General features: G+C 42.9%; 2 protein-coding genes across 9 annotated transcripts in view; one reads left to right on the top strand and one right to left on the bottom strand.

The window, feature by feature from the left end:
• Positions 1-19,777, bottom strand: part of pps (protein partner of snf) — a 141,336-nt gene extending 121,559 nt beyond the window's left edge. For 2 of the 4 annotated variants that reach the window (XM_065440522.1, XM_065440525.1), the window contains exon 1: positions 19,392-19,777. The gene's annotated coding sequence lies outside the window, so the exon portion shown is untranslated. The remainder of the gene's footprint in view (positions 1-19,391) is intronic. The other 2 variants (XM_065440526.1, XM_065440524.2) reach the window with 1 other exon arrangement.
• A 131-nt stretch (positions 19,778-19,908) lies between these two features.
• Positions 19,909-26,107, top strand: part of TRAM (translocating chain-associated membrane protein 1) — a 36,779-nt gene continuing 30,580 nt past the window's right edge. For all 5 annotated transcript variants that reach the window (XR_010566388.1, XM_065440529.1, XM_065440530.1 and 2 more), the window contains exons 1-2: positions 19,909-20,172; positions 20,771-20,825. Coding sequence is in view for 4 of the 5 variants with exons in the window: in XM_065440529.1 (XP_065296601.1) it covers positions 20,047-20,172; positions 20,771-20,825 (181 nt within the window). In the remaining variant the exon portion in view is untranslated. The remainder of the gene's footprint in view (positions 20,173-20,770; positions 20,826-26,107) is intronic.

Below are 26,107 nucleotides of genomic sequence, written 5' to 3'. Positions count from 1 at the left end.
GATTCCCACCCAGCCCGTCTTGCAAGAGTTGAGCCAAAGCCACTTCTCCTCTGTCGTGACGTCACGGTGTCACGTGGTTTCAAGGCGACACCGCCGCGCCTGAGGAGCTGGGTTGAGCTCTCGTAATATGCTTCGCATAAAAACTAGAAGAAGGCTCATTACCTTTTCAGAAAAATGAAGTAGACTCATCCAGGCAAGCATCACTATATGAGCACTGAGTGGCTCCCAAGCCATTCTAAAGAAACCCTTCAACACTTATTGAACTAGCAAGTAAACCTGCTTGGTTGCTAAGCAACGCCGTTGCGGACATCCCAGGTGAGAATACAGGATTCGCACAGAACATTTCACTACATGTTCAAGGACGATTCAATGATTTCAAAGATGCCAAAGGCCAAAATTCAAAGAGAGGGAAACAAACCTTAATTGTATGCATACATTGAAAAATAGCAAAATCCTTTCCTTCTTAGCTGCAGCGAAGAAGCTGCCGAGTTGAATGTACGCTTCAAGCTGTTCAGGTTGTTCTTCTAAGCTGATTTTACCACTGCAGGGATGTCGTTCGCCTTCCTGCTGTGTCAAAGTCAAATGTCTTTACCTCACCTTATTACTTTTCGGGGCGTAACATACGGGGTGGTTAGCATGTGCAAATGTAGAAACAGGTGGCCACAATTAAATACAATTAGAAACACTTTCCAAAAATTCTACATGGCAAATGGTGGCGGCAACATGGTAGGAAAGGTTGTTCCAGTCTTTTGCTGCCCGAGGAAAATAATAATGCTTGATATGCGACGGTTCGTGTGCTGACTTACTTTTCGCCAGGCATTTCTAAAGGCTACGGCTCTATGATGGAACCATGGTGGCTGGGACGTGAACCAACTGGCAAAAGAACAAAATGGTTGATCGGCTGCGTCGCTTGATCTGACTTCGTCCAGCTCCTTGACGGCAACAGCGATTTAAACAAGCCTGACATGGGTGAATATGGGCACACCACATAGCAATTGTGTAGCAACACTCTAAAAAGAAAATATCTAGGATCATTTCCAGTCAGACGGCGTCCATGGCACAGCCTCCACGTGGAGTTTGCTACTTTGAATGTTCCAAACTAACCCCCAACCCCAGTTTTCAAGGAGTTTAGAATCCTTGAACCTCTCTTTACTAATTCAAGGGTATTCCATGATTTTAAGGTGTATGAACCCTAAGCAGAAGTGGGCGGTAGGAAGGCAAGAAATTTTTCTGCAAGAAAGTGCCTTTTTCTTCAATTTCTAGGAATTTCCACATCACTTATCATAGATGGCTCCATTTGTTTATACATTATAACCGTGTAATCCTCTTAGCAGAACTAAACACAAAACTCTCATGGCGGACACCTGGTCGTGGACAACGGTACCACTGCGATAGTGCTACGGCCCAATTGACACTGCTATCGACTGATCTTCGAGGCCATGCCAATAACAACAGCATGGCAAGGGGAGAACAACGTAGCATGCAGTAGGGTAGATGAAAAGGAAGGCAAGGGCGCCAATGCGTGGCAGCAGCAGCACGCAATTGCCAACGGCTCTGCTCAAGAAAGGCGTGTAAAAAAGCTTGTTGTTGTAAAGATTTGCAGGCACTGCCCTTAAAGAGGAAGCTTTAGCTCAGAGGCTCTTATCTAAATACACGAGAACAAAGAAATCATTTATCCCGGCAACCACTGCAGAAATTTTGATGAAACAGATTTCTTTATTTAGGCTTTTAATTCTATAACGAAAATTGTTGGCAATTGCAAGATTTAAAAAAAAATTATACCATTAAGTTTACGACTAACTCAGCAATGAAAAATGATATGGCAATACCGTAAACTGCAAATAATAATGCATCTAAAGAGGTGAAAATTGATGTATTATACACCACTCTGAAAAATATGGTTATTATGTGAGTGGGAATTTGGAAACCTTATAAACATTGTAATAAATTCACGTAAGCTGTGAATTATTATATCAAATTTCCCGACTTTAACTTCCCTAGCATGTGCACTTTACAGAATTATGATATCTGTTTTCATTGCAGACTTACGGATTCGTAAAGTTGGGGCTTATATTTTTGTAAACTGAATTTTGGTAAATTCTGTCAAAAATTCCAGGTCCTAAATCAAAATTCTGCTTCCTACAGTTACTTGAATTTTCACTTTCACTCACAAACACAACAAATTTCATTCAAATTTGTCAAGGGGTTGTCCATAAAAGAATTCCTGCGTTTTACATGTATTTGGATAAGCAAGTCAGCTCCAAGCGAAAGCTTTCTCATAAATACCTAACCCATTCTACACCCTTACTGCAAAAAATCCACATAAGATTGTGGGGTTCAAGCTCCAAAACCGATACACTGCATATGAGACATGTAAAAAGTGCCTTCATTTCGACTATATGCACCTACATCTAAGTACACGAGCATTTTTATATTCCACACCCATCACAATGTGGACAGGAGTCGAACCCAAACCCTTGTGCTCAGCAGTAACCATCTCTGTAGAGACAAGTAACATAACAGGTAGATGCAGGCTGGACCGACACCATGAACTAGTTTGTAGACTTAGGAAGATCCTGTTGATTACCCTTTATTTATTCATTCATAATTTTCGGTGATGCCAACAAGGCAGGGGGGAACATGGTGGATATTGGAATTGACCAAACAAGCATAAAGCAAACAAAAGGAAGTAAAAAGCACATAGTGAACAGCAAGGCTGTGTTCGGAATCCCTATGATGAGTAATTTTCCAAACTTTGCAGGCACAAATTTCAAGCCACTTACTTTGCTATGCTCCCATAAATACTCACATCAACTATTAGGCCTAGGCAGCAGAAGGAAATGGGTTGGAAGGTCGGGCATAAGACGAGAGCTTTACTCAAACATTCAGCCAACTCTTCTCCATTCTTTTATTTCTGTTTTGAACACTGAATGGCACGCGCTGGAACATACATCACCAATGTTGCTGTGGCAGAAAGACATTTGGTGTGTTTCAAAAGTTCATGTGGCTATCCGGGTAGTTTCCTGTTCATTCTGTCCATCGACACTTGCAGAAATTTGTATCGTAAGGGATGCTAGTTGTTGCTTTTGTGCGGCAACTAGAATGTGCATCAAAATTCTAAGCAGCCACACAAGCTTAAACTCGGTAAACAAGGAAGCGGCCTGGACATCTTTTGTAATACCATTTACCTTAAGGACACAGTGAGATAGTGTTATTCCAGGATCATTGATTGTATAATTTGAGCAGAGCCATTTTTTGCTTACCTAAGGCAGTACTTGTGTGCGCTCGCAAACCAAGTGATGAGTAGAGACCACATTTTAGGCAAATGTATATTTTGTTCCTCGCTTGATATCAACCATTGTAATTATATGAGCATAAATTTAGTGTTAAAAAAACGTTTGGCACTGTTGTTATAATGCTCATATGTGTCTATTATTGGCATTAGAGCATATGCGCATTTTGAGCATCAGCCTCTCTAAAACAATATTTAGCCTACAGTTTCCCTTTCTTTCTGGTGCAGTTTAAGACTCTAATGTTACCTGGCAACATTGATTGTTCTTAATTCTGCCTGATTCGACCACAATGTGTAGGCCCAGTCTACGTTATTGTTCTTATGATCGTATAGCAGTCTGGCAATCTGCTCTGCGCTTCTCAGCCCTGCCGAAACAGAAGATACACAAGAGTGTGTTAATTTGGCAGTGGACACTGGAGTTACCATACTACTTGTACTTCAGATGGCAATACCGTGTTCTGCCAACTGTGTGGTTGAATTGAAAATCCTGAGCTGGAGCAATTCCTACAGAAATACTGCAACTACAGCATGCCACCCAAGTCTATATTGTGGAAGAACTACCTCCAGACTATGTATGAAGAAACATATCAGAGAAGGGATAGGCGACTCCTGCATTTGAGTTTTCGTAGTAGGATGAAGTGTCACAAGGGGTCCCTACCAGCCTTTTGACTGGCGTCTATGTTTGCCGTAACCGGGCACTTCCGTAAAGAATAATGTGTGTATAGACAAGCTAAAGCTTTCTAGCATTCGCTAAAATGAATATTTCGTGCTCAGATCACAGTTATTGTATTCTAAAAAGCCACAATGTTTGCCACTATCATCATTATCACATTACCATACACATAGAGTGGCACACGAAGCTAAAACGTCTTCAGTCATCGTGGTAGGTTAATACAGAACAGTAATACCGTACTGTATACCGCACTCATTGTACCGTAATAAGGCACTGCCAAAACTTTTTAACAACCTTGGCTGCAAAACAATATTCGGCAATGCTGGAACATCCTGCCTATACAATCAAGATAACATCATTCTTGTGATTGAGAAAATTGTCAGAGTTGTGCAAGTGTCTTTGAATATTGTTGATCTGGTCACAAACTCCTGCGACACGCTAAGGAAGCACTTCATATAGTGCCCATAGTGTATGGATGTAAATATTGTCAGCGCAATGTGCTATTCGCCACCCTGTTTATGTACAGTGTTAAAGAATTGAAACAGGAACAATTTTGAAACAACTACAGTGCCTTGTTTCATTTCCAGGTTTACCTGCAGATGTAACAGTGGCTTAATTCATAATTAAAAAGCTACACTTGGGAATGCTCCATTGTTAGAAATTGGCTTCTGAGCGATTATGCGTGACCCTTTTATAGAATTACCATAGCTGTCCGCGATGGCGGAGAGCCGATCTTGTATGCCCCTGGCACACTTCGGCCTCCGCGCCCTGCTTCCAGCTTTGATCCCCCCGCTACCGCTTGGGTGCCATGGAGATCCTGCGCAGCCTGCGTTATTACAACCCCAGGTGCTCTCCTGAGACCTCATTTGCCGGTTGCACGTGCTCTCCTAGAGCAGTGCTTGTAAAAAATCCAGTCTATTGTCGCGATGAAAAAAGCGACCCGCGACTTATACAACACCAGTCAGAACCTTGTCGGCAATCTTGCCGTTACACATGACTACTAATCGTGAGAGCGATAGCCAGGCGAAGCTGTTTGATTGCACGGCGGCCCCTCCTTGCCTTGCTGGCCTCATACTGAAGCCTTCGAATTTCTCGAAGCTGTTTGGCTCGAAGAAGCACATAAGCCAAAATGAACTGGAGCACATGGTCAAGTTCTTGAGGATCACTGCTTGAAAGCTTTGAAGCTGTGAGCGCCATTTTTCCAATTTTATTGCTTTGGGTACGCTATGGATAGGCCGTTGAGCTAGCTTTGGCTCCAAACAGTTTACTGTTAAGTGCAACACTGACATTCCTGAAGTAAACTACATAAAATATGCCTATTAATGTTTGTCACACTGTTTCTTAAACATTTGCTTCCTAGATAACTGTTCTTTATTGCATTACGGTTGGCAAGCAAACTTAACCACTTCACTGCAGCTATCGCCATTGCAATGTTTAATGTCATTAAGCATGTGCGTGCAGCAGCGACTGAAATATAATGGAAACTTAAGGCCTTACACTTTTAATGGCATTAACCTCGCCCATCTGGCACAAGTATTAACTAACTAAACAAAGTGCAAATAGAAACAGCCGACTGAAACAGTGCGAGGAAAGCTACTAGGGGAGGCCACACCAATCATACAATGGTGCCACATGTAATTTAAGCATGATCGCATGGCCCGGCCATCTGGCATGGCAGATTGTTCAGCTTCTACTTACACTACTGCCTCTGGTGCTGCCTTTTGTCCCTATATGAAACTTTCAAGGAAGTTTCATGACCAGAAGGAAAGTATAGAAAGACCGCCATCGTGTACAGTCATCATGTAACATGTTCACTTTAATGCATCGAGATTCTTTAGGCACTTTCCGAACTTTCCAGGGGCTATTTATGTATATATCTACCTATCTATCTGCCTGCAAGTTTCGAGCCGGTAGGCTAGTAACAGCAGAATGCAATGATTGTGAACTGTTCTTGCCAGCAACAAACAATATGCTGCCAATCAATGTGCGAGTGCCTCCAACCCATTTTTATTCTTCAGGAAGTTTCCTTCTCATGATCTGGGGTCCCTGTGGCCCACAGGAATATACTGTCGCACAGCATCTAGTGGCCAAATACCAGTCACAGATTCTTGCTGTCTTATAGTAGCATTTCTAGCCTTCTGTCATTTGTTGCAAGTCATCTCTGGTGTTGCTTAACAGGACAATATCACCTTAAAACCGAAGGTTGTTCAGATGTTTCCTGTTTATTCCCACACATAATTCTTCCCAGTCAAAGAGCTGGAATGCTTCTTCTAAGCACGCAGTGATTAGCACTAAAGAGACTGTGCCCTATTGCTTCATCCCCTTCTTATCAGAATCTTTCCATTTAAAAAAATAATAATTATGATAGCTGTGGAATCTTTATAGATAACTGCCAAGATATTTACGTATGCTTCCACTATTTTGTGCTTAAGTACCCAATGCCTCCATGACTGTTAGTATCTCTACTGAATCAAACATCTTTATGTAATCTAAGAAAGCCACACAGAGAAGTTATGCTCTACAGACTTCTCAATTAGAATGTGATCCATAATTAAATATAAATTTTTAAAGCCAGCCTGTTTTTTTTTGTTGATTCATGTCAAGAATGCTTTGATTCTATTTGAAAGTACAGTAGTGACTATCTTGTACAAGTGCATGTGCCAGTGTTTCTGAAACTGAAGGTCATAAGCCTTCTCTCTCCTTTTTTTTTTTGGGGGGGGGGTCATGGAGGGTTGACTTATCAGATTCACCAATGACGTCAATGCCTCATTGCACTGCTTTGTTTATCAGTGCCAGATGACGAAATTCTTCCTGGGAGGTAGTCAAAAAAATGTTATCGTATTTGAAGTCCAGGCCTCAAGGGCTAAAACTACATCCTTCTCATTAAAATACACGATCAAATCAATCCTTGTTAGAAAACATTAACAAGTAGCTTTGGTAGCTATGCTGTGGCTAATGTCTTCTAATTAAATTAAAATGTAAATGTATCCAGGTTATTGAATAAAGTAAACTTTCAGAAGGCTTATAAACCTGGTCATGGTAGGTTTAAACTAAAAAAAAGTAGTCATGTGTTTGAAAAGATTGAGAAACACTGGCTTAAGCAAACATTTACAAACAAGTAAATGGTTGTTTAAAGTAAACATGAACTGTTGAGTACTGATGAATTACGCATGTTCTAAGCTGGAGCTCTCTTTCTAGTCATTTGCCAATGTACTCCTCTGCCTTCACTTAACTTTCCAAAGAGACTACTTTTCAAAATTTTCTTTTATTGTACCCTCAACACCAAGAGTGTTACAGAGGGAAGTGAGTAAAGAACAAACAAAGGAGCAATAAAATAAGGCAGCAAGAGATGATTAAGGTTGCTATTAAAATGAAATTTCACATAACATATACCTTTTCACCCTACTATATTTTTATCAAAAAAAGCTATGTTTCTTACTATAAGTGATTTCAAAATAATTTGAAAAAGTAAAGTCCTTTCACCGTATCATTTATTACCTTAGTCTCCAGTCTTAATCCTAACCAGCAAGGAAGCAGCGTAATCACATTTACAGTGTCGTTTATGCATCACTATGGTACATTTATATCCTTATGAAGCCACTATCATCCTCAATCAGGATATGTAAAGCACATTTTCTTTTTTATCATGGCATACAAAAATCATTGTCACGGTGCTTTTTGGCTAGGCAAGTCTTTCATGGCTACATTAACTAATGTGGGCAAGAGAATAGCTACCTGGGATATACTGCATTGGATGAACTGTGGTAGTACAACATGATTGCCCACTTTCACAGTAACCAGGCGATTCTTTAAGAAGACTTTGATGAACTGCAATAGCCAAAGTGAAGACTGAAGCGATGATGTCGGCTGTGGCCATATGAAATATTGTGTTGTCTTCAATTGCAATAACCACACTGAAAACAATAAGCGCTGTGCAAAAGTCTCTCCGAAATAAACTCTGTTCCTTGGCACAAATGCTTTTTATTACAGCTACCGTGGACATAACAGTTCCATTCTTGAAGAGTCCTGGGAATGAAACACTCATGACAGGCTCTAGTGAGGCACTGCAAAATTACTACCTTATGGCAATGATCAATGTCTAACGTATGTCGAAGATGATATAAGGTTTTTACACAGGTAGGAATTCTGGAAGTATAAATTGTGAAACAGAGCAAGATGAAAGCACTTAATGATGGGCAGAAAGTGGAGGAAGTTTCAAGGAATTTTTCATAAAATTACACTTACCGTACGACTATAATTGCTAAAAATAAAATGTGGGGCACTATTTTGAGCTTGTTCAAGTGACTAAACCAGGGCTTCAGAATGCAGATCCCAGGTGGATGAATCGTATTTAATTTTCTTGGTAATTTTTGTCTGGTATAAAATTAGCTTTAATGATGAAGGAGCACAAGAGAAGTTTCGGTGACTATAACCTAGAATGCGGTTGTTGCTTGTGTTATCAATGTGTAAAGACCAGGAAAGTGTTGAGGTTATATGGACACCTATGCACTTGTAAGAAGTTATGACTTCCAAGGTAGCATCATTTAGGCAATAAGCTGGAGGTAGTAGTTTTCTGTGAGTTACATGCATATTTTTGCACTTACAGAGGTGGTACTGCTCAGTCATTTGGAGCATGTAAAATTGCATTTTGGAGCAGTCTGGAGCAGACAAAATTGCATTTTGGAGCAGCTTGAAGCCGACTAAATTTCATTTTGGACAAATTTAGAACAGATGAAATTTAATTTTGAAGCAGGCCAGCCTAAATTTTGGTGGAATATGGCACAGCACTTTGAAACCATGGCGGAACACAGTATAAACCAACACAAGCTCCGAGCTGCAACTGTCTTCAGCTGAATTCTGAAGAATATTACCCAAATACTGAGACCACCTACTGCATGCAAATTTGGTAATACTGCCTTATTTAGCGGTGCCTTAATTAACACGAAAGGATGTGGGTTTGACTCACACAAAGGTAGAGGGTTCGGCCCCAATTTTAGTGCCACTGAATTTAGCGCCATAATGCCAGACAGTCAAATTTTCGACTCATCAGCCATCTAAGGCTTTTGCCTTAAAGAAAAATGCATTCTGCAATAGCGAGTCCAAAATTTCAAAAAGTAGCGCGAATGTTTTTTATAAATAAACCTTTCTCTAATGTCTCGACAGTGTGGGTGAAGTGCCTGGAAATTCGCTTCACCAACAGACTGTTCGGTGAAGCCAGAGTTACGAATTACTGTGGTTTATTGAAAGCTATTTCTACATAATAGAAATGGTTTTGCATTGCTGCAAGCCAATCAGAACACGGGGTGGTAGCACGCTTTGTAGATATAGCTTACTAGAATACGTAAGGGTGGGTGGGAGCGTCATCAGAGCACATGCTTTCCTGTAAAGCCGAAAACATTGATGGCATTACGATTGAATTATATATTCCACCGCTAATGCTTCTGATGACCGCGAAAAATATTCAAGTTCTGCTGTCCAATCAACGTGGTAACATAATTTCTAGGTCATCATATGTCACCGCATACCCAGAGAGCCGCAAATGACCCTGGGCTGGTATAATTTAAAATTATCTCTATCAGTTTTTAGTCCAAGTACGCCACTAGCCCTTCATAATAGGTCAAAACGGCTCGGGCCTTGCCCATATGGGTAGAAAAACAGACTGGAATAGTTTTACGTAATACCGGCCCGGGAACAGAGACGCCTGCCCACTGAACTCGCTGCAGCCACACGCCTCCCTAATACCTACTTCGCTTGCAGCGACCTCAGCCTACTTTTACTTGTTTTGTGTCTCAGCTAGGAAGCGCTGCGCTGCTCAGCCCACTCAACCGTCATCGATTCTAGTACACTCTAAATGCAGTTGCCCCGATCATTCCGAGAGCAGCGACGATAGCCGGGATCAGCCACGCACACGCCAGCCACTTGTCGGAATTACCTAAAAGTCCAGTGTTATAAGTGCAAAAATTACGAGAAACTGCACGGGAGGCGCCGTCAAGTGGTGTGAGGAAAGTGAACAGCTGCACACTCTTTAAAGTGTGCAGCTCTTAGGCGGCCGTTCCTGCGGTGAGCGCCGGCATTGTTCCTCGCAGTCCTCATAACCAAGAGAACGAGTACAGCGAAAGGATGAAGGCGTGAACATGGAGTGCGGACGAGGGGGGGGGGGGGGCAGGAAAAAAAGAAAGAAAGGCAAAAGAACCCTACGGGGAGAGTGCAAGAAGGAAAGCAGAGGAGGAGGGCATGGCGAAAGCGTGATCTGTCTGCAGCGGCTGCTGTGAGTTGCGCCCACACGCAACGATTAGCGAGGCAGTCGCACCACACTTTGCTCTGTTTGCAACGTGCCGGACGAGACAGAGTGTCAGCGCTAGTCAATATACCGCAAAATGAAAACACAGATAGGGCTGCACTCAAATTCCGCATTAGGGAGTATTGTAATCATAGGTGAATTTTTCAGGAGAACAAATCCGCTTGCTGTTCGCGGCCACTGCCGGAGCACACATGCAAGTCCCAACCCTGCACTTAGATGGATTAAGTTGCACTAACCATATGTCACGAAAGTTAGAGACAGCGTTAATATAGTCTTGCAGGATGTTAGTATCAGCATTGTCAGAAATGTTGTGAAGGATAACACAGTTGTCAGCAAAAAGGTAAATGTTCAAACTAATTATGCTAGGTAAATCATTAAAGTAAATTAAAAAAATTGGGGCCTAAACTGGATCCTTTGGGAACACCAGATTCAACAGGGCTACACAGAGAGATGTGGTTATTTGATGCAACAAAGTGTGACTCATTAAAGAAGAAAGTGCTCATGCCATGCAAACAGGCTAGGATCAAGATTCAGTTTACTAAGCTTAATTAAAAAGAAGCAAATTATGAAAGATTTTCTCAAATGCTTTGGAACGGTTTAAGAAAACACAGTCAGCACATAAACGTTTGTCAAGAATAAGATGAAGGCTGAGGGTGAAAGAAGTTTGGTTTCACAGGACAAACTTATTTGGAAACTGTGCTGCGCTCGTGCAAAGAATAAATTACAATCTAAATGCTTTACTAATTGTGAAAACAATGTATGTTCGAGTACCTTGCAAGGAATGCTAGTGACAGAGATGGTAGGTGAAAAGCGAGCTTTTGCTGCCATAGTTGTGAAGTGGGATCACCTTCCAGATTTTCCAGTCTGCAGGGAGTTGATGGATGTCCAAAGCTTGCTGGAATATCTTTGCAGTTATCAGAGCTGAATAAGCAACAGTGCCTTTCTTTCAAAAATTTTATGTTGGCCAAATCAGCACCAGAGCTTGATGAGATACTTAGACCTTTATTCACATTTCTATCCAGTCACATTTTGTTTTCTAAAATCTATAGCTGGATAATTGTGACACTCAAAAGCTGGAAGCACAGGGTCAGGGTTGCTGCAGAATACAGAGTTCAGGACGCAGGGACATACATTGTCGGGTATCGCTGATATACGGGAATAAGCTAAAGCGACTAAATTATCTTTGGATGGATTAATAAGGCACGAAAACATATTAGGATCATTTATAAAAACTGCGAGTAATCATTGCTCTTGAAATGCATTTTTTGGCGAATGTTTTAGCTTCTTTGTGGGTGTTGCTTACAGTATAATCATAAGCATCCTATTTCAGAACGGAAGTACTGTTCTTAACAATTAGGTACAAGCGCTTCTTTCAGTTGGAACCTGCTCAGGAGTCACGTTTCTTATCCCTTGGGAAATTATTTTTTCTAGCTACACATCAATGTGTATCATGTGTCTTCACTCAATTTCATTAGGGACCACAGGCACCAGCAGCCTATATTTATCCTGTAATATTTATGTTTTCACCATGTAGTTTTCTGACCGATCAACAATGAAAGGAGACGTTCCATGGAAGGAACCAGAAGGTGTTCCATGTTGAATGGATTTTGTCAGTCCAGCTAAAGAGGGCATGAAGATTGTCCCAAGGCACATTTTTCAATGAATAAAGGGGCACTAAACAAAGCAGTTCTGAAGAATCAGTTTCATACTCGGCACCGGCAACGTTTTACTCATGCAACTGCCCAAGGCTACAGTTCGGAGATTTTTTTCAGCTGCTGTTTTTGAGCATCTGCAGTGAACTGGCTACTTTTTGAGATTTCCTGGCTACATAACACTTTCAGGACCTGGCAACCGCGCTTGGTACTGTACAGTTCAGTATAGAATTCTGCTGTCCTTAGATGACAATGTTTACCTTTGTCTGCATACTTTCCTCTTTTCAATGACTGCCTTCCTTACTGATTAAAGTACGAAGTCCTAAGTCACCCAAAGCGCTACAAGTGATTACATCACCTTTTTATGTCACCAGTTAAAAAATGTGTGCCAAATGCAGTACGGCTGCATATGTAAAGCAGGATATGACATGTAACCATAGGTGGTGGTAATGTGGTACCACTCAACAATGATGCTTTTATCACACTGCTGAATGCTCAAATTGCAAAAAGTCCTCTTCATGAACGACACCTGTGCCACTTTCAGGTACTATATCAGGTTAGTGCTAAAGGAAATTCACAAGATTAGGGCTGTTGTATTAACAGCCAATAACGTAAATTTTGCAGGTTTAACACCCACCTCTATTACACTACTGCCTGTCTACCCTCGTTTCAAACATGCCTGCATTCTTAAAATTTATATTTTCACTCTGCAGGGGAAAGGGTGAAGCAATGTATGCTCTCTGCGTTTCATAGACATCCTGCTTTGCCGTTTCCATTTCTTTTGCAAAGATCCTCTTGCAAAAGAAATGGATGCTGTATCCCTAGCATCTAGATCACATGTGCGTGTATCCGCTAAAACCGGAACATTGGTGTCGCAACAAGCGGGTGACCCAGGATGACAGTTTGTCATCAATGTCAGCTAATTAGCTGGCCAGCCTTCCATTTTATGAACAGTGCAAGTCACGAACGAGCAAACAAATAATGCACTTGTGCACATTTTTTGCACTGTTCACAAAATGGAAGCTAATAAACCACTCCAAATTTACTACAGGAGACAGCATGACTTTTCTTACTGCTTACATTCACACATTATTTTCGAGATTTAGGGCCAGAGAAATCCTTGCATAAAACCTTTGTCTTGAAGGTTTCATATAAGACAAGAACCAGCACTGTCACAGAGCATGACATAACTTGGAAAGGACAAAGCTGCGATGATTGTAAATGATGGCCCAGAGTGGTTGCATGTGCAAAAAGCGACAACTCCCGACATAAGCCCCACAAGTTGTGCACTCTTTGTTGCCACAGAGGGCCTTTGCTCTCTCGTTTTCTGGGCTCCCTACCTACTGAAATTACAAGTGTGGTATTGATGGAAGCACAAAACCTGTTTTGGAAATAGATTGTTTACATTAAAGCTACACGAGCCTCAGCTTTGTGTTCAGAATAGCACAATGCAAAGGCACTTGCAATAACAATGCTGCACTGGCCGCACGCCCCCCTTTTGAATCTGTGCGAGCTGCTTCACAGTGCACCCTTTTATTTTATTTTCTAATGGTTGCAAGAATGCAATGTGAACCACTCTGCTTGACACTGTTGAAGTCAGTTGACTAGAACAACCTCGAATGCATATGTGTGTTACTAATTTCCATAGCCAAGGCTTAAAGAAATGGAAGCGTCAACCGGCCAAAGTTCTGCACAAACAAGGGCAAAGTGCCTGAGTCCAGAGTCCATGATTGTGACTCACAGAGGAGACTAGAAAACACAGTTCCGTTTGCCGGCACCTCTCTGCTCATAAGCATGTGACAATTCACCCAAGCAGGGCTACCCCATCATCACTGTTTTTGGAATCCTAGGCTCCATGTGACGCAGCCTGAAATCCTGCCCATGATGTTGTGCTCTGCAGCAAAGCCTCTTGAGCCACCGCAATGGGTAACGAAAGAAAAAAAGTGCACACACATCAGATCTTCTGGCTATGATGCCACTTTTAAAAGCAACTGCTTTAAAGGTCACTAATGGAAAGGAGAAAAGGAGTGTATGCACTTTTTCCTTCTTTTATACAACACCAAGTAGCAGTGAGAATTAGGTACACATTTTCTCATCATGGCCAAAGTGAAAGCTGGACTAGTGTGCATTCATTCAGTGCATAAGACACCACTTACTATTTGAGGCAGCTGACTACAAGACCTACATTCACCGTCCAAAGGCAAGTTACTCGTGTAATCAGTAAAGCTACTGGCTTCTACAAGTGAGAAGACTGGAGCATGAACTTTTGCAGTAAAGAATAAAGAATGCAAGAGCCTTGATTGAGCTTTACTGCTTCATTATCGTGATTTCAGATTTATTTTTGTTCCCTCAGAATTCTGGGCCGTGATTTCGTAGCAATGATTTTCTGATGCTATTCCTTTTCGTGCTTCGTCAGTGGTCAGAGTGATGCTCTGCCTACATTACCAATGGGACCAGCTAGCTGTGAACAGTGGATGACGAAGAGTGGCACAGAATTGAGCGGTAAGCACCACTAAAAAATCATGGCGCTGGTGCCCATTACTGCTATCAAAGTGGGTAAAAAAAAATAATAATTTGCCCAGCAGAACCGATTTCAATACTAGATCCAAGGTTCATTCCAGCTGGCACTATAAGCATAGCGTTATCATGCATGTGCCCCTACAGCGGTGGCTGACACAGCCTTGGTGGCAGGTCAATACTAGTACAGACCTGCCAACCTCAATATGAAATAAATACTACCACCAAAGCCAACAGAAACTAAAATTTGGTGAAAATTACCAAAAAAGAACTGTTTTATTACTCAAGATGTACACCATTATTTTTTTTTTAATTAGCCGACTTTGTTCTCTAGGAACACAGTGAAAAGGCACACACTGTGGTATATTTGCAGCAAAAAATACCTGCATCACAGAAAAAACAGAAATGCTCAGGGAGTGTATTTATTAACTATTTATTCAATGGTGGCCAAAATTTCAGCTGCCGTTTTAGTGGTGGCAAGTAGGTCCCCATAATTGAGAAGGTCCGAAAAAATCAGTGGCCGAATTCACAAAGCTCCTCATTCATAAGTGCTCTTTGACAATGGCTCACTGCTTTCATTAATAACAGACCAGCATCAGGATTGGCTGGGATTCACTCTTATGAACAATTCTAGCAAAATAAAATTTTGTGGATATGGGTGCAGGCTCTCAGAAATCTGCCGACGGCTGTATTTGCATTTTGTTGAGATCAGTTTCACCCCTACGTTGAAAAAAAAAAAAAGTTATATTATTGGCATAGATACAACAATTGTAAGCAACCCCTAGATATCGGGCATTTTATCATAAAATTTTAAAAGATGGTAGGTATGCTGACAGTACAGGTACAAGTAATAGCAGAGCTGTCTGCTGCGAAGTGCAAGGCCTGATGATCGAGATAGAAGTCGATGAAGGCAAGAAGAAATTTGCAGTCAAGCATGTTTTCATCTTGCCTGCATTAAATGGTGACCCAAAGAGGGAATGACAGACAAATAAAGTTACAGCAGAGGAGTGGATAAAAGTAGCGATGGGCGAATATCCGAAGTTTCTAATATAAATAGAAATACTATTTGTATTTGAAAATGAACTATCTGAATATCGAAACCAGCATATTTTGCAACAACCGACTGTAAAAGTCTGGTTACTGTTCTCTGTCTGCAAAACAATTTATTGGAAATTACCAGAAGTCAAACAATGACAAAAGTTTTTGAAGCGGTTCAATGACAAAATTGGCAATTAAGCTTTTTCTTTTTTGTTTCACAGTGGATGCTTGTGTACATTAGAGCACGTGATCTTTGCATGCAATCAACAATACAGTGTATTTGGCAGTCTAGTCATGTAGTAGTTTCATCTTTTACATTACAACCAGTGATATTTTTCTTGCAACAAGTCCTTATACATGTGATAGTTGTGCATAAGTCCTTCAGCAGCTTTTCCTTATTTTTTTTTAGTAACAATTAATTTAGTTGCAACCATTTATTCAGCAGCTATATATCCCTGGCAGGATTGCTTGCCACCTGGCTCTAACGATGTTGAGAGGCTATTTGGGCAGTTTCTTCAGCGACAATTAGATCGTAATTGTCTGTGATACTGAGCCGTCTTCTTTTCAGCAGTCAGGTCAAGCATGCTACTTAATTATACCTAAAAATATGTTCCTGCTTTAAATGTATGTGTCTGCGCTTGGCTATATGATATTCGATTCGATATTTACTATTCGGATTCAAGAAAGTCGATATTCACCCAACTGTAGATAAAAGATACACAAGACAACATGTGCGTTCAGAACAGGTAAAACGTGCATCTTGCGTATGCATACTTCGGTGAATGCGACCGAGTGACTGTGCAGAACAGACCCAACTGCGAGTGTCCACTGCAAAACTTGCAAGCCTGTCCCCGCATTGTATCTGCAAGTACAGCTGCAGCAGTGTACTTGCAGATACAATGCAAGGTGGATGGCAATTTTTTTCCTTACAGAAAACCTCGCTTACCTCCTGAAATAAAAAGAAATAAATTTTGGGCTGGTACGGGCCAAAATTACAATCCGATCATGAGGCACACCTTAGTGGTGGACTCGGGATTAATTTTTAACCACCTGTAGTTCTTTATGGTGCACCCGATACACTGCTCACAAGTGTTCTTGCATTCCGTCCCCGTCGGAATGTGGCAGCTACGAACGGGACGCAACTTGTGACCTTGAACAGCTCAATGCCACAGGCACTGGGGCTACCCTGGCAGGTTTCTGGAATTTTCTTTTACAGAACCTATTCGAACATGTATACTTATTCCAAGCTTCCTGTTCTCCTAGTTGTCGATTAACTGAGCCTTGAGCTGCTCACGTGCTTGGGGGAAAATGGCTGTCAAGGCTCAGAAGGTAAAGCAACCACCCTGGAAAGGCGTTGGCACCTGGTTCAAAACAAGATCGGGAGAAATTTATCTGCAAGTGTGACATTTGCTTTTCAAGGGCACCTAATACAGACGTGCCGACCTTAGAACTTGGAGCACTATATAGACAAAGTGAAAACATAAAAGAAATACTCAAATTTTGTGAAAAATAAAAGTTTTGTTACCCGTGACAATGACTGACTGTTCTAAATGAAAAAATTCTAAATGTTTTGTAGGAACGATATGAACATTCTACCGATACAAACATTCATATTATGCTGAAATCAGTTTTGATATGAACTGGACAAAGATATGAAGTATTAAGTATCAGCGTCATTATGACAATCGTAAGCAAGCACTAAAATTCTGGTATTTTTCAATGAATACATAAATGTGGATAGGTATGCTTAATGGGTCCCTTTGGAGCAATCTGGTGCAGTCATGTGGATGGCCTAACATCTACTTTGGAGGAAACACAAACAGCATGTCAACATATATAGGTTGTACCGGCACCTAAATCTTTTAGGTGCTTTAGAAGCAAGCTATTGTATCACTTTTGCTAAGAAACTTATTCCATTGTAGAAATATATGTACCTAAAGATTGTTATTTGTGTGTGGCAGAGCACCCAAGGCTGTTCAATTGAGTAACATATTCAACCAAAGGGATTAACAATGATGAGCAAATTGTCACAAATCATTACAATTATCAGAAGAAAAAAAAAAGCAAATGCGTGCTACATTCCTGTACTATGGCATAATGTTTCCTTACATCAACCTAACTATCCTTAGAAGCTGGCTAGTAGACCTAGTTGGTAATTCATTGTAGTGGGCCAGTCAGACATAAAAAATTAAATTATGGGGTTTTACGTGCCAAAACCACTTTCTGGTTATGAGGCACGCCGTAGTGGAGGACTCCGGACATTTAGACCACCTGGGGTTCTTTAACGTGCACCTAAATCCAAGTACACGGGTGTTTTCGCATTTCGCCCCCATCGAAATGCGGCCGCTGTGGCCGGGATTCGATCCCGCGACCTCGTGGTCAGCAGCCTAACACCATAGCCACTGAGCAACCACGGCGGGTCCAGTCAGACATAGCTGTACAAGAAAAATATTTGTTAGTGAAAAACAGCATGCATGTGAAGTGACTGCCCAAATGCAAGTCCATTTATTCGCTTGATTTTTTTTTCTTTGCTATTTTACAACCTTGCGTGTCATTTGGTGCACCTAATGATAAACGTCAGTTTCTGCCTTTGTCCTTGTCTGCCTTTTGCATTTAAATCATTTCTCGCCGTGCTGCTAGAACAACCATCACCTGTATTCGAGATAAAGGTATTTCAGAGGCAACTTATTCAACGGGCGCAGGCAAATACCACGGCAAAAACAGCAATGCAATGTAATCGCCGCATTACAATGACTGGGTACATTAACGCGCACATCTCGCGCCTTTCATTCAACAGTACACAGCTGTCCAGACCCAAATTAGAGAATTTGGACCACGTGCAGCGGGTCTCATTCATTCCACACAAACAGGTCGTTATGATGGAAGTTGAGGATGACCGAGAAAGTACTCAATATCTATAGACAACACTGAACTCACAGACGCTTCGCTACAAAATTCTAGAAGCGCAACCCTGCCCGGGGGGAGGGGGGGTAATCTGCTGAACACTTTGCGCGCGCTTGAATCTGATGGTCGCGATTCATCGAACGTAGGCAGTTCTTAGAAAAGTTCGAGGAACTGTTATGCAACGTGAACCCGCCATAAAATCTGCAGATGCCGGGGCGTCTACTTATTTACAGCGCGATGCACAAAAGCTACTCAAGGCTCGGCGGCACTCTCTTCAAAATATTTTTGCTTATCGAACAACAGCAGACCGCGCGCGGAAACCGCGTCTCACGATGGGCGTCGAGCAGACAGCAACTGAGAGTCGCTCGACAGCAGGGAAACAGCGTCGATCGCGCGTCTATGACGTTCTGAAGGTCAAAACTAATAGGATCAAAGCGCGCAACGGGGTTGTCGGCAAAAGAGAAACCGAAGTGGGATAACCGGTGCTGGCTAATGCAAGGCGGTAGTAGTACTGGCGCGTGCAGAGCAACGCGCGGGCTAGGGCAAAGAGGGGTGTTCCCAGCGATCCGACGAAACCGATCATTCACGCGAGGCAAAAAAAAAAAAAAATCTCGCTCGAGATAAGATGTGGCTTTGAAATCGGCGGCCGCCAATGCACCACCTTCCTCATCGCTTGCCGCACCAGAGCCACCAGAGCCGCGAGTTCGCGGCGGTGAGCGCATCGGTCGTGCTCCGACGGCAAGAAACGAGCTCGTCGACCTGCTGCCGAGGCCCACGACGAAGGACAACTGTTGAACGGGCACGGGGGCAGCGGATAGACTGGCCAGACCGAGTGCGCTCAATGCGCGCATCGGAACCGTGCGCCTTCGGCAGAGGTGTAAACCGCGGGCGCCGAAAGAGGCGCTAGGCCTAATCAAGCACGTTTGTAAACACAGGCCATCGAATCGGCAGCGCCTACGAAAACACGCAGATAGCGGATCCGCGAGAAGGTGCCGAGGTAACAAAGGCACTCACCTTGGTGGCGTCTCGTCGTTCACATCCTACGGTTCCTCCCGTTGGCGTGCTTCCGTCGGTCGGGCGCGACGCCCATGTTGTTTGCCGTGAAAAACTCCAGCCATGCAAGAGGGGCTTGTTCCTAGTTACGAGCGCATAGGCAGCGACTCTTGTTGCGCCAAACCCGTGAGGGCGCTGTTTGTGTCTGTCTCAGCACTTTTCTGCTTGCACTCGTACACCGTGATCTCAAATTTTCTCTTTATTGGGGCCCAGTCCTTTCGAGGGACTCCTGGGTTCGAACGTGGGGTCTCAATCCTGTTGCCTCGCGCGTTTGAGAAAAGGCTTCGAATACATCACGCACACCAGCTCCATTTATCGACAACGGCGTGGCCACGAACCACAATAACGCTGGCCTGCCAATGGAGTAATCAAACGAGGAACGAAAAAAAAAAAACTTCACTATCGACCGCATATTAAAAAAATTACTTATCGCTAATCTTTCTATAAACAAATGGAGATTCATTTCAGCAATTATTATTAACTGCGGCCCTACACTCTTGACTTTACTGCGGTCCCCTTCCACGTGGCTTCCGGTTGGCAGTGCTTTCGGCCGGTCGCTGTTTACGGTTTCCTTTCCGCATCTCGTCTTGGCGACGTCGGCCAGGGGACCGCAGCGATGGCGCTCAAACGTCGAACGGGATCCAAAAACCCTCCGATTTTCAGCCACGAGTTCGTCATCCAAAACCATGCCGACATTGTGTCCTGCGTGGCCATGCTTTTTGTCATGGGACTCCTGTTCCAAGTGAGTCGTTTTGTCGAAACAGTGTTTCGTTGCAGCCGCCACCACCACCTCTATAGCGGCCGGCTCTTCTCTGATCAAATACAGTCTCGTTTTCTTTGCCGTCATTCCACTGTTCCCGCTTCGAAGACAACTGCGGAACATTTTACTAAGCATTTGAGCAGTGTAAAATTGAGGTCGGCAACGCTTTAACTTGACTCCAATCCGGCACATCGTAGTTTATAGCAACGTCAATCGAGCTTAGATATGTGTGAGCGAGCGTCATGTTTGAAGAGTTTCCCATCCCGATGTGCGGCTAACTTGGCCGTGTTCTGTGGCGCCGAGTTTCACTTTCGGTGCGGCTTTCGAGCGACGTAGTTCCGTTAACTTTTGCCTTCCTTGGCAATGCGGAGGCTCGATTAGTTACATGGCCTCAATTCACTGACCGTGCGCAGCGGTCCGGTTTTAGCTTTGCTCACACTCGTCCCTTAGGTTCCGAAGAGCCCGTCGCTCGCATGGCGTTCTGCAAATTTCGTAAGCGCCTCGGCGATGCGCTTCTTTCGATTGATGCGCGAACTGCGCTGCCCTCGGCTGACGAGCTTAATTTGCGCCCCCCTTGCAGGTCACCGCACCATATGCTTCGGTTTTCATCGCCGTGCATCACAACACAACCGACGGTGAGTAGTGAATCCTTTCTTTCCGCTCACGATGCGTGAAACTTGCGTACATGTTTCCATTTCCATCGACGTTGTTTGCATTGACTTTACTTCGCGGTAACACCGAGCTTCGCCAGACGCATTTGATCGGCGCCGGCCAGCGCTGAACACGTGTATGTTTTGTTAACTTGCGTTACCCTCTCCCTTCCTCATCGATCGCGCAACTCTCTCGTCGACTTGTTATCGAGAAGATTCAAGCCGTGGACACCGCACTCGGCAGCTTCGTAGTACAACATTACGTTTACTTAAAAAAAAAAAAACATTTATGTATATATATATATATATATATATATATATATATATATATATATACTATGTCTCTGTGTCTGTATGTATACTGGACAACTCTGCGTCTGGTTAGCGAAGTGCTTAATCTATACAACTACAAAGCTTATGTCAAGCTAAAGGCAGAGCTGCACAGAGCCCGCAGGCTTCACAGGTGTTTGCGCTGAAGCAAAAGTGTGTGACAGGTGGCATTTCACACATGCCAACAGCATATCTGAAATTAGAATATTAACATCATAAGCAGGAACAGCTTGCACTGATGATTACTTGCACTGTGCTGTCAACTTCCTGATGTTATGACTGTTTAGTAATTTTTCTTTTATGACCAGTGACTTAATTATATTTGACTTGATCAATGATGACTTTGCTGCAGCATCTCTACCTGTTCTATAATCCATGACTGTTGGAAGCACTTTTGGTGTGATCACAATTTAATCATGCAGCAGCGTGTGTAATTGTGCTAATCTTCATTCTAAAGTATTTGAAAGGCTTTTTTTCTTTCTGTGGTACTTTGTTTCACACATTGCAGGCAAGGCTACAAAGGTTATGGTGACCACTCACTGCTTGCATTTGCAATCAAGAAATAGCGTATCTCATGTGATAGAAATTGGTGTCAGCCATTCATTTCAAGATAAAGGCTTGTGCCTTTATGTTGCAAAGTGTGACAATTATTACAAAGGAAGCATTGTAGATCTGAACCTATTGAGCACCGAACGACCAGAGTAACCCATTTCTGTGACCGATGGGCACAGTACACTGCTTGCGTTTGGGACCGTAACATAGTACATCATACTGGAAGCCCCTAAGTGCCCCAGTAATACGGGATTTGACATAATCTTATGTCCGCAAGTTGTAATAGGGCTCCCAACCTCAAGTTTTGCCACCAGACACCAGCACCACTAATTCCCCCTGGAGGAGAGCAGTGTCATCATGTACCAGGTCATTGGCAATGTGAGGCGCTCGTAATGCTTGCAATCTTTGCAAAATTACTCCTTACGTGGCTATTGTTTTGCTATGGTTCAAAGGTTGAGTAGCACTGGCGTACAATTAGGTAGCCTATTTCTAAAAAGAATGCTGACCACAAAGTCTTGAGTCTGCGAGTTGTGTTGTGTGAGGATGGAAACGGCTGTTTCGGTCGCTTTAACTCTTGGTTGTTCTTTGGTACCAGTGCAGCACAGGTGCTTTTGATCATGGTCATAATCAAGAATGGTAACCGCTGCATGGTCCAACAATCCAGATCGAGTTGGTTGTGCTCAGTCAGCATCACGGTGTAGATTATGGCCTATGATCTGGTCTACTCTATCCGGATCGTGCAAAATCATGGTTGGAAGTGGCCATGTAGAAACACCCGATCCGAATGGGACTTCACAGTGCCCCAAAGTACCTGTGTGGCAGGGGTATCAATTGACCATGGGTTTAGACACCTTGGGGATGTCACAGTCGTCGTGTTCCACAATGCAATGGTGAAATCATCATTTTTAGTGCTTGTGAGGTAACTTATTTTAAAAGTTTCTTTGGGGTCTTTTTTTTGCCCTTGATGAATCCGTTGCCTCTTTCTTCATTTTCACTTTTAGCATGCACTGATAATGCACCACATTATGCCACTCGCTGCATTTGCACGAGGCTGCCGCTCCTGCCAGCACTCAGCGGTGGCACCTGGAGGAGGCTATGAGCCCCACTGTGCCCTTTAATAGTGGACCCCAGTTACATGCGAGCGCCAGCTGATTGACTGTTGTGGCACTGAATGGCAGGCTGGTGCAGACGGATTCACGGGAGACACAATCTCGCAGCTGGTACTCTTGTACAAAACACACCTGCATGACCATTCTGCCTGCCGACTTCTTCATTTGCTCTCGCAAGCGGTTCTGCTTGGCAGCGTCCATAGTGCCACCTAACCCAAGTTGGGAAGTCTTCTATTGTAATATAATAGTAAGTAGTTATTCCAGATAGGCAGCATCGCAGATCAAAAACAACTGCACTGCAAAATACGCTGAGTGATACTTCTGTGACTGCAGTACTTGCGTAGCTTCTGCAATGTTGCCTGCTACGTATGGAACAGAGTATAGGGTCTCCAGCTGTTCGTTTGGAAGAGCACCACGTGTCGGCCTCATGCACTTGTATGGCGGTGCTGCAGTTCTGCCAGTGGCCCCGTGGCATGCTCCTGTCAAAACCTCATATATTGCTGCCATCTCAACGTCTGAGATGGAAACAATGCTACACAAGTAGGTTAGACTTTGAATAGTCGAGAAAAACTGCAGAATATAAGAAACATACAAATATTAAACGCGCGTACCAAGCTTCGAATGACGAACCAAAGTGAATCAGGAGCCCCCTACTATGCCACGTTTCATAGTGTCCAAATGTCACCTGTGTTTATTTGGGCCATTAAACCCATTGTGTCGCTCAGTCTGCTGAGAATCCACTATCCACTAAAAGAATTCTGGGTGCTTGACAAGCCTAAAACTTGCCAGAAGTAGCATATGATCTGGTAATGAGGTAACACTGGTCCCAGATTTTCTGAGCTGTCAGGTGTATAGATGAAGCCTTCAGCTGAGACTGTTGTGAACATTGTGCAATGCATTACTGTTTTTCTTTTATTATTGAAATTAAAGAAATTGTCACCGTATAATGGGACAGAAATAGTGAGGCAAAAAAATAAAGGTAAGTAGAATGGTTGCAACTTTGCAAGATCAAGAGGCAGTTGATATAAAAAAATGGCCAGGCTTAGCTTGGTTAAGCCAAGAATGCGTTGCATATTGCGCGAGTTGGGGCCTTCCTCCGGCTGTCGTGACGTCACGTCACGTGGTTGCGCTAAAGGTCAATGGTGGCTGCCCGGCCGCGCCCAAGGGCTGAACTGAGTAATTGCAATATGCAACGCATAAAAATGGAAGCAACTTAATAACAAACATAGCAAACTTAAAAGAGAATAGACCCACATGTGAGACGCGCAGCAATGAACAATGGCTCATACCCTCAATGGTGGCTGCCCGGCCGCGCCCAAGGGCTGAACTGAGTGATTGCAAGATGCAACGCATAAAAAGTAAATTTGCATGCCTGATAAGTAACCTCAACCTAACCACATCGTGTGGCATTGACGACATTAATTCTAAAATTCTGAAAAACACCGTCATAGCATCCAGTAATATTCTGTCTCAGATCTTCGGGCAGTCTTTAGAGACTGCCGTGCTGCTCTCAGACTGGAAGATAGCAAAGGTCATACCCATATTTAAGTCGGGTAATAAACACACACCAGAAAACTACTGTCTAGTATCATTAACATCTATATGCTGCAAAATGCTAGAATGTATAATTTCATCAAATGTCTACAGTCACCAACAAATTTTTCAGACTGTTCAAAAGCGTTTGACCTCGTAGCACATTGCCGTTTGATTTTGAAATTATCTGCTCTTAAATTACATTCTCTTACACTAACATAGATTTGCAATTTCCTTTCTAATCGTCAGCAATTCACAGTAGTTAATAATATTTCCTCTCCTCATTCACACGTTACTTGAGGTGTACCACAAGGCAGCGTTCTTGGGTTATTACTATTTCTAATATACATTAATGACTTACCCAATAACATTTCCTTGCACGTGCGCATTTTTACAGTCGAGTGCATTCTTTATGGTGCCATGAAGTGTGCCGATGATCATACAATCCCCCCAAAAGATCTAGAACTTATTTCTCTTTAGTGTAACACTTGGCTAATGAAGCTTAACATTTCTAAATGTAAAATTATTTCTTTTAGCCACAAGCATACTAAATCTACATTTATTTATCTGTAGTGAAGAGGAACCGGTGGGGATATTGGGCTGGGGTCATCAGGCATGACGGACGGCAGGGTTCGCGTGCATAATTCCAGGTTGGGGGAAAATCGCAGCACCTCCACCAGAATCTAATATCAATACAGCGCAAGAGAGCAGCAGGCAGCGTGTCTCAACCAGAACAGCTCAGGCAATCTCGAGCCTCCCGGACGACTGGCGATGTGGCTGCAGCGCCGGGCATTCTTCTTCACTACATATAATATCAATAACATCAACATTTTGCATGCTACTGAATATATATACGTATCGTGGTGTTAGCCTAACTTTGTCTCTTTCGTGGTCAAATCACATTGCATACATATGCACTAGTGCTTCGAGATCATTAGGGTACATAAGGTGCAAGATGCATAATTCTACTATAGACATTCATAAACCAGCGTATTTAACATTTGTTCGACCTCAGCTTGAATACGCCGCATCCGTCTGGTCTCCCCATAAGAAATACTTGATCGAAAAACTCAAATCTATTCAAATAGGGCCTCGCATTTTATTTCGCGTTGTTATGACTATAACAAAAGCATAACACAAATTAAACTCGACCTCTCGCTACAGCCCTTGCATGATCGTCGTGATAGAGCCCTGCTATCATTATTTCATAAATACTATGTCCGTAATACAGTGCCATCAGTTCTTCCTCTTCAAACTCCTCATTACAGGTCACACCGGTTTTTGAAAAATTCAATTTCATGTGCATCTACGGAAAGACTAATTCATTTAACTACTCCGCTCTTCCAAGAGCCATTCGCCTTTGGAACAATCTTCCTAACACTATCGCTTATGAGACTGACCGGGAGAATTTCTGGCATCTTCTAACAACGCATTTTTCAAACTCAACATGACCTAACGTGTTACCGTATTTACTCGCATAATGATCGCACTCGCGTAATGATCGCACCCCTGAATTTTGTCGTCAAAATTCGATTTTTTTTATTTCCTGTGTAATGATCGCACCCTGAACTTGCCGCAGCTATATGTCGTGTGCCAAGTCTAGCTGATAATGATCGCGCTTACCATCTGTCGAATGCTACGGGAACGACTCGTCTGCACGCACCAAACATGCTTAAGTAGATGCCTCATTTCATTACTTTCATCACTTTCCGCACTTCCATGGCAAAAAGAGGTACAACCAAA

Source organism: Dermacentor albipictus, chromosome 3 (genome assembly GCF_038994185.2).
Source record: "Dermacentor albipictus isolate Rhodes 1998 colony chromosome 3, USDA_Dalb.pri_finalv2, whole genome shotgun sequence".
Lineage (NCBI taxonomy): Eukaryota > Metazoa > Arthropoda > Arachnida > Ixodida > Ixodidae > Dermacentor > Dermacentor albipictus.
This window is presented reverse-complemented; position numbering and strand designations above follow the sequence as displayed.